This window comes from Herpailurus yagouaroundi, unplaced genomic scaffold (assembly GCF_014898765.1).
Source record: "Herpailurus yagouaroundi ecotype Mexico unplaced genomic scaffold, PumYag 162, whole genome shotgun sequence".
Classification (NCBI taxonomy): Eukaryota; Metazoa; Chordata; class Mammalia; order Carnivora; family Felidae; genus Herpailurus; species Herpailurus yagouaroundi.
This window is the reverse complement of record NW_024412403.1, coordinates 12,910,049-12,919,203: the sequence shown is the minus strand read 5'-3', so window position 1 is coordinate 12,919,203 and position 9,155 is coordinate 12,910,049. Positions and strand designations below refer to the sequence as shown.

Here is a 9,155-nt window from a genome sequence, read left to right as displayed (position 1 = left end):
GCAGAGGGGAGGGTCCACCCCCTGCTTTCTAGACAATGAGCCCATACGTGGTAAAGGGACTGGAGGCAGACAGGTGTCACTCGTATCTTGGTTAAAACGTGAGGTCGTCAAGAATAACCGGGGGCCACGGCGTGCGGGAGGGACGCGGGCACACGCCGAGCTCCAAGCGCCCAGGTTCCACAACCCCACTGGGTTTGCCAGCCGCTGTGCCAATTGCTATAGGAAGGTTAAGAATCAGGTGCTGACCCTCTACGACGCAGGCTGCTGTGAAATGAAACGGCCTATTACCATCCATAAGCAAAACACAAAAGCGTAACAAAAATAGACATTTATTAACAAGTTATAGAATCCCAAATCCTCCCTTTGAAACAGTTAAAAAAAAAAAAAATACAGGCTTTCTTCCCAAGACAGAGATCAAATCGCTTTTATACTGTAAGGATTTAGCATAATACCCTTTTATTTACTAAAATAATTAACACTCAAGAAGTTGTACACATCTGTGTAAGACTTCACCGGAAAGAAAAGCTGAAGCACCTCTTCTCATGCTCCTTTATCTGACGCCTTCTATTCTTGGACCCTTTAGCTTTAATATCCACAAATCCCTTCAGTGCTCAGAAGCGTTACCTCAACTTGAGGTATTTTCTTTGAAGAGCACTGAAGCCAAGAGGAAGGGTCCTCCCAGTGTGAACACTGAATGGGCCTGTGGGCCGGAAGCACCCAGGCCTGCTTCGGCTTTGACTGCTTTGTGCGCGCAGTCCCCGGAGCTTATCATTCATCGTTGAGTTAAACAAAGCCAACTTCGCCTGTCAGGAAACGGAGTTAACGTTGACGGAACTTGTCATTATACGTGCTTTCCACGGAAACCCTCGACTCAACTAACCTTCTAGAACCTGGTGCCAGAAGGCGCCGGAGGGCAGGGCATCAAGCGTTGGGGACCAAGGCGGCGATGTCCTTGCAGAGCATGACGACAGCCTCCTCGTCACCCTTTGGCGCGTCCTCTGTGGCGTCACGGATCATCTGGATGTGGGTTAGGAGGGTGTCTGGCCGCTGAGCCCCCAGCCAGACGTCCTTAATGTACAGAGATACCAGGAACGCTGCGGTGGCTGAGGAAGAGGGCAACAAGGCCGTCAGGACACAAAGCTACTCCTCTGGAAAACAAGTCACCCCACCCACACACCTGGGGACATGGGAGCTTTGCTCGGTACCCAAGTAAACGGTGCCACATGCCTCTGGCAACAGGAGGTGAGCAGGTGTTCAAAACAAATTAATTTTGCTTAAATTTGGGGTTAATCTTTTTTCTTTTAAAAAAACTCATCTTTCTATTTGATCAATGTGTGTGGAACGTGAAAAAAAGTTACTACGAGCCAAGTTTCTTCTTGGTCCTGACCACCCGTGCTGAGAACCAGAACCGTGGTTTGAGAAGAGGTTCCCAGGATCCCTTCACACCATTTCGTCAATAGCATGGGCCAGAGGACAGGGTTTCCCAGGCACAGACTCAACTCCCTGACAGCATCCAGATGAGAGAAGAGGTCACTCCCAGGGTGAGTTCACCTGCCTCGGCTGCTGGCCCATCTCTCTTTCCTGGTCCCCTTCCATCCCTCTGTGAAAGGAACAACCCTCTCAGATGGAGGAGGCCACGTGCACATGGTCAGCCTCCCTCTGTTCTCCTTACAGCCTTTTAAGCCTTTGCTGCTGGTTCATTCATTCATTCCTGCACTTAATCCCTCACTAAGCACCTGCTAAGTGCCAAGCACATAAACTGTGTGCATATTTTCGTGCTTGTGCACATATATGCAAATCCACACACACACACACACACACACACACACACACACACACACACGCGCGCGCATCTGTACCCACGCATCCATCCGCACTGCTGTGAAGCGTAATCTTCACTTGAGTAATGGCTGAAATGTAGCAAAGCCGCTGCTGTGCAGCGGTTCTAAGGGGCACTCGCTTCTCCACTGCAAACACAATCATCACTGGCACTTGACCAGAGAGCAGAGGCTTCCTCCCTGCCCGCTCATGGCCCCATGGCAAACTGGGTTTGGGTTGGGCCCCATCCATACTTCATCAAGGGTCCCCGACAGGCTCTAAGGACCGGGAGTTGCTCCGGACCCCGCACCCGTTGGTGCATTCCTTCAGCCTCTGACGAGCGAACCAGCCTCACCTCGGGTGGCTTCGTCCTTCTCCTTCAGAGACGAGAGGCAGAGGGTCTCGATCGCCGGGCGGAAGGCGCTCCCCGCCGGGCCCTGGGCCGCCAGCTGCAGCATGACCGTGTTGAAGAGGCAGGCCACGCTCTGCGCGGGGCCCGCCAGCTGCTCGGCGCTGCAGGACTGGCTGTACAGCCTGAAGATGCTACTCCTCACAGCACGGTCCCCGAGAAGCTCTGCCACGACCACCGGCTGTGGCAAGATGTGGCTCTTCAGCCAGCCAAGGAGTCCCAAAGCCTCTGCCCTGCCGGGCGGGTGCTCGGCCACCGACCGCAGCACCCAGCCGACCGCCAGGGAGGCGGTGGCACACGCGAGGCCCGGGGCCTCGCTCTCAGGGGCAGCCCCGTCCACGGGGCCCCGAGCGCAGTCAGGGCCGGGGAACGCGGGCCCCCAGTGGGTCAGTATGGACCTCAAGAGGCCCTTGCACGTCTCCAAGGTGGACGCCTGCGGCTCAGGGTCGGCCGTCTCCTCCTCCTCCCCAGGCCTCCTCTTTCGGCCCCGCGGGCCTTTAGCTCGGGCTGGCACGGCGGGCTTGTTCTTATCCTTGCACATTTCTGTTGTACACGGAGAGGAAGGCAGTGAGACCGACGCCCCCGTCCCCATGCAGCTCCAGGTGGCGGGCGGGTGCCGCAAGGGCGGCCTAGAGGCCCCGAGGGCTCGGCCCCAACAGGACACGTTCCTACGCCTGGAGCGCGGCGAGTGCTCCACGTGGGCCGGTGACGGTCCCCGCTGCCGTCACGATGAACCCGCTTCATCCTCACCACCGCCCCTCCCCCTCATGGTGAGCACCGGCCGTGGCAGAGCCAGAGCTCAAAGCCAGGCCTCCCCAGCAACCTCTGCAGGGCTACGAGGATGGGTGTGCCCTGTTCCTGAGCCCCGACAGCTTCGGAAATGCTGCTCAGAGAAGCAAACCGCTGGGTGCTCCGTGGGGAGCTGGGCACAGTCTGGGGAACGCCAGACAGTCGGGTCCCGACACTCACTCAGCAGCTCCTTGACTTGGTATTGCTCAATGGCTGCTCTCAGGTCGTCCTGGAGCTTGGCATCTCTCTCGATGAGGCTCCACTTGTGCAGGAGGACGAGGACATCCTTGGTGGACAGCACTGTCTCGTTCACTGTGAAGCGGTTCATGTCCTTGAAGGCCTGCACGACGGTGGCCCGGTACCTCAGCACGGACTCGAGCGCCCCAAAGAAGCCGGTCAGCTGGGCGGGGGCCAAGGTCGGCCTGTCGGGAGCCAATGTCGCAGACTGATCCCAAGCTGCCTCCTCGTCCCATAGCCCAGGACGGGGGTGGCTGGGCAACGCCCAGAGGGTCAAATGGCCCACCCACCGCCGGAGTGTGCCTTTACAACACACAGGGAGCATGGAACCAGCACAACGAACAGGACAGAGCAAGCCACGGCAGGGGAGGCACAGTGGAGACTGGAGTCCGACCTCCATGCTGGAGGAACAGAAATCTCTGGGAAACCATGGCTGACCAGGGAGAGTGAGGTGGAGAGAGTGTGAGCGTCTGGGCACCAGCCACCTAACACAACACTGTGGGACAGTGGGCTCCCTGTGCCTCACGGCCTCTCAGACTCAGCCCCATCCGTGGTCCAACCCGACGATGGGCACCGGTAAGAAATACGTTCTGAACCCCAGGGAATTTAAAATACGATAGCACCTGCTCCACACGATTTTAGAATTATTTCAAATTGCCATCGGTTCTCAACGACCCCGAAATAAGAAACAGGTGTGTCGGCACTGACTTAACAACTTAATTCAAAACAACCTAAGACCAAATGCCCTGTCCTCTATCAAGAAAGTTTTCACTCTGAGATTATAATCCATTTGTGATCAATCTTCTGGTTCCAATTAGCACACCTCTGTTCCTAAGTCAGAACTCTGAGTGCACAGACTCTATTTTCTCTAAGACGGTGGGATCTGAGGAGAGTGTAGCTCTCTGAGGAAATCAGGAGGATTCTTCTAAGAGGTCATGTGAAAATACTGAAATTTTCAAGAAGATTCTGGGATAAGTGAATCTGTGCAGGCTAAAGAAGGCAGAAGCAAGTCTGGGAACACACTTTCTTAAGGTGATGGAAAATATGTTCTTTCTACAAAATACACGAGTGCTTGAATCAAAATATCAAGGGAGTTGTTTGTCTGCTAAAAGCCATCTGGTATGACAGGTTTTAGGTGTTTAGAGTGTTAAGTTCTCGGCGTCTTGAAAGGAGCCTCATAAAGTTGAAGAAGAAAAGCAGAAACAGCTAAGAGGTTTCCTGACGTCACCCACAACTGACAGCAGCCGTGTGGCTCAGCCCTGTGAAGCTGTGACCAAGGGGACCGCTGAGCGGTGATGTCCACAGGTGACATGGTCACGCCTGGCGGGCAGGGGCTTACCTCAGGTGCTTTGTGAGCACAATGAGAACATACAGGAACTCGTTGACCAGGTGCAGGGCGAGCAGCTTCGGGGGCTCCTGGGACCCTGGCTTGGGAGGAGGCGGGCCCTCAGACTCCACTCCCTTGTCCCCCAGGTTGGTCACCCACAGTGTGTGCAGCAAGGAGATTATGTTGGACAGGAGCTGCGTCTCCAGAAACCTGAAACCAAATACGGAATGCTCACTGCCACGTCCTCTCCTCTCAGCGATCTCGGCTGGAGCAGGGGTGGGGGGCACCTCGGGACACACTTATGCCCGCAGTGGCAGCGCCTGGTGGTGGGTGGCAGGCTATCCCTTCTTGCAGCGATTCCTTCTGCTCACCCCCACCGCAGCCCCCAAAGTCACAGCATCCACGTGAAAACGGGGAGCCTGCCCTCCAAATGCTGCAACCCAGGGTGGGGCCCCGATTCTCCTTCCTAGTGGGCAACCACTAGACGGGACGGACTGTTCGGTACGTTTCCAGTCACCACTAAAGCCAGCAGTAAACTCCACGGTCTCCACCCCACCCTCTCCCCACTCGACACGCCGCTCACACATGAGGCGCTTACTTGCTCTCAAGGATGTGTAAAACCCACGTTAAAAGGCTATAGTCCCGTAGGATCTCGTAGGCAGACTGGGCATCCTGGGCAGCGTTCTGTAGAATTTCCAGAATCCAAATCTGAAAACCCAAAATGAAGAGTTATTTCTCAGTAGGGAAACCGAACTTACTTGGTGAAAGGAACAACTTAACGTAACGGTATGTCGTATCCATTTCCGGGCGCTGGCCGCACAAGAGGCTGGCTCTGCCGCGTAAGAGTGGTGGCCGTGGCCGGCCAGAGGACACAGACATCCACAGCAAGTGCCAGGCACTGGGGCTGACCGCCCCTGCTAACCCATCATAAGGAACCAACCCACAGGCACAAAGACACGGCTCGGAAAGCACATGGCCCAGTGTGAGCCTGGCAGGGGATGTGGACCCATTTCTAGTCCAAACAGCTGGCGGCCCATTTTGTCCCTTCAGTTTTAGCATCTGGAAGGGAGGACATAAGAATGCGGCCGCCCCTGGAGCTGTGAAGTGGGTATCTTCTCATTCTCCCTCGTCAGGAAAAATAACTATCATACCCAGACTCCAGTTTCTCCCAGCGTGTTTCTTGCTTCTGACTTGTTCCTATTTATACAGGTTTTATATCCGGTCAGACACAAAAGCTGACGGGGCTGGAAGTTAATCCAGATACTGAAAACTCTACCTACTTACTCCTTCCAGCCACCCAGGGCATTGAGGGGACGGACACACACACACATACACACACAAGCTCTCGGTTGAAGGGATTCCCTCCCTGGTTGCAAGACTGTCGGCTTCAACTCCCGACTCTTGTTTCCTAGCTGAGTTTCGAGAACCTACAGCTTCTGTGCATTTAGTGAAATACTGGTGGCTCAAGAAGGTCTCCGCAAAAGCACGTCAGTCATTTACGGGGGTAATTTGTTGCTAGGCTTTGTAGCCAGCTCCAAAGGTTCATGATCACTGTTTTGGCTCTGCCCTCTGCACAGACCTCACCACCAGGTGAGGGCACGGGAGAGGAGCCACAAGGAACAGCATTTCAACAGGGAACGGCAGCAGCGAGTGCCAGCCTTTCCCCTCGTGGGAAGTCAGCTTAATGTCACATGAGTGGGTTGGTCACATCCAGGCTGGGATTAGAATTCACACGGGTCTGACTTCCAAATAAAAGCGTGAACAAAAGCACGGACCTTTCATTCTCAAACAGACCGCGGTGCCCGCCTACCTGTGCCTCGTCGTCACACAGGGGGCTGCTGAAGAAGGCCAGGATGGTGTGGAAGACCCCTCGCCGGGCGTAGAGCTCGTAGCAGTGTTTGTCCCGCATCCCCTGCCGCAGGATCCCGAACACCCATTCCTGTTCCGTCTTTTGCTGTGACCCAGGAGAAACGGGAAACTACTGTTACACAAGTGAAAGACGGCTCTTCTGACCCCACTATTTTCAAGTGGTGGCAATGGAAGCAGCCATGGCAGCCAACAGTCTGTCTATTTCTGATTATGTGATCAGAATCCCTCAACACCCGATTCGGTTCCTTCAGATCAGAAGGAAAGGAGCGGGTCAAGTTCACACACTGCACTGTGTCCACTCGAGCAGGTGTCTTACAAAAGCACATTTAATGCTTAACCCGGCCAAGAAAATACGAGAACGCCACACAGCTGAGGCCTCAGAAGTTTTTTAAGGTGTGAGAAGCCACCTAAAACTTAACGTGTGGAATGCAAAGCATTTCTACGAGCACGACCACGTGATCTTCCTGCTCCAACAAAGCTCGCGCAGCCATGCCACCAACCGTGCCGAGCAAGGCGAGGAAGGACAGCAGTGGCTGCAAGTCCAAAAGAGGAGTCTTCTGGGGGCCCCCGGGGACTTGAGAAGCATTACCTCAAAGTCTGAGCTGAAGAAGAACTGGTAGAAGCCTGGAACCTTGTTCATATTCAAGTACTCGTGTGACAGCAGGAACTTGCTGATCTTCAGGTACATGTGTTCCTCTGAGGACAAAGGCAGACAGTGGCTTCCAGCAGGCACCAGTGGGACCCTCGTGCTCTGCTGGAGTTGGGGAACGGGATCTGGGAGGGGCAGACATCAATCCCTTCACCCCGGGGAGCTTTTGCATCCTTATCCAGGTTAGCAGCTCTCGAGAATCAGGCTGCAATAAGGCACCTTAGTTCTGTGCTGCGTGCAGACTTTTGCTCACGGTTCCGAGACCGCGAGCTGCCCCTCCCCAGCCAGCGGCCCACTGCGCAAGCTCCAACCAGCTGGTCCGCAGAGTGGAACCTGGTTACACAGATGGCTGACACCCAGCCCCGTCGGCCTCCAACTGAAGGTCACTGTCACAGCACAGGAGGCTCAGACACCCCCGGGGCACTTGGCTCTGGAACGCAACGAGGCCGATGGGGACAGATGCTTCCTCCCCCTCGATCGCCACCTCCAACCTGTCCAGACGCCTGGGTCCTCGGAGCCACCCCGTGCCCACTGCTGCTTATGCCCCTGACCCTGACATGAGGTCTGAGAGGGTGCACTGGACAGAAGGCCAAGGCCAACCACCATGGCCTCTGCTAAGATATTTTCTCGGAACAGTCTTTTTCTTTAGAGTCTACAAATGACCAATTACTTGCTTTCCTCCAGTAATTTCTAAGGAGAAGAAAAAATATACAGGAGTAAACGAACACTAGATCTGAATTCTAACAGCTGAATTGACTACAGATGAATTGTGGGGCCTCGGACAAGCTATGTGACCATGGGGGCCTCAGGTGGGGGGCTGCTTCCCCATTTGAATATGACTGTGCCACTGGATGACCCAGACACGTCCCTTCTCACACGTGTGACGGACCACGCCTGCGGGACTGACGCCGACAAGCGGACGTGCTCAGTCTCGACATTTCAACCTCACCCCAACCTAGTCCTACCAGCAGTACCTGGTTTCAAAATCTGCAGGGCTGCTTTGGCAATGAAGAGAGTCAAGGTAAAGGTGAGTCTCATGTTCTGAGTTCGGATCCCATTCCGGACTACATCCAACAGGTAAAGTAGCTTAAAACCAGGAAAGAAGGGGAAAAAAAAAGAATTTTCAGAACAGCTGTGATCAGCCTCGACTCATGCAGCTTAAACCACAGCTTTGCCGGGTGGCCTGCTCCTCACATCCCGGGATGCACATAAAGGCAACGTCTCTGCTCACTGCCATCTTAAGAGTGCTTCTGCTGTCCCTTGAGGAGCCAGGCAGGTGCACACGGGCGGAGAGAACCCTGGCTTCACACCCCAACAACCCAGTCTGCTCCTGTTCCCCGCCACCTTGGGGCGCACGCTTTTGAGCCTCAGTGTGTCCTGGGTAACAGCTGCCTCAGCCACAGCCCAGGCCAAAGAAACCAAACTGCTCTGCCCACCTCCGCACAAGAAGACTGTCGAAAGGGGAGAGCTTTCTCAATCTCCCCGGAGTTGAGAACCAGAGGCAACCCCCAGCATCATCACTCCCTGAAGGGGAACGGACCTCGGTTCCTTATCAGACAACACGCTTCTATGTTACACAGAAGGCCTACCGGATGCGGCGGAGAACCGGCTCCCTGAAGCGCACTCACCTGGGGCTGCTCTCGGAACCGTGCCCCCTCCAGCTGCGAGTAGTAGGCCGCCAGGACGTAGTAGGCCGCAGCTCGCATCTGGGGGTCATAGCTGCTGAGGGCCGCGACGGTTAGGCCCAGAGAATTGGAGTCCAAAAATTTTCGACAATCTACCACAAATTCTATGGGAAATAAAATAGAGCATTAAATACACACACACACACACACACACACACACACACACACACACACGATCACAATGCTTGTGCAACACGGACAATTAAATTTCCTTTTGTGTTCTGCCATTATCAGCAACAAGTGCTAGCTAGATACAAGAAATACAGGTCTCTCCAGCCCCCCTTAGCTTCTGCTGAAGTTGGACAAAAGCCTGTCTTCCCTTCTATGACAAGAAGCTATATTTTCAACTTCTAAAATGCTTATAAATCCCAA

At 54.6% G+C, this 9,155-nt stretch overlaps 1 protein-coding gene across 3 annotated transcripts in view; it reads right to left on the bottom strand.

Annotated features, from left to right (window-relative positions):
* URB1 (URB1 ribosome biogenesis factor) overlaps positions 1-9,155 on the bottom strand; it is an 82,105-nt gene that overhangs the window by 8,191 nt on the left and 64,759 nt on the right. For 2 of the 3 annotated variants that reach the window (XR_005793181.1, XM_040484048.1), the window contains exons 31-39: positions 8,727-8,887; positions 8,073-8,184; positions 7,039-7,145; positions 6,391-6,534; positions 5,179-5,288; positions 4,593-4,790; positions 3,197-3,438; positions 2,174-2,770; positions 881-1,103 (exon numbers count right to left, since the gene is read on the bottom strand). Coding sequence is in view for 2 of the 3 variants with exons in the window: in XM_040484048.1 (XP_040339982.1) it covers positions 922-1,103; positions 2,174-2,770; positions 3,197-3,438; positions 4,593-4,790; positions 5,179-5,288; positions 6,391-6,534; positions 7,039-7,145; positions 8,073-8,184; positions 8,727-8,887 (1,853 nt within the window). In the remaining variant the exon portion in view is untranslated. Of the gene's footprint in view, positions 1-313; positions 1,104-2,173; positions 2,771-3,196; positions 3,439-4,592; positions 4,791-5,178; positions 5,289-6,390; positions 6,535-7,038; positions 7,146-8,072; positions 8,185-8,726; positions 8,888-9,155 lie in introns of those variants that run through there. The other variant, XM_040484047.1, reaches the window with a different exon arrangement.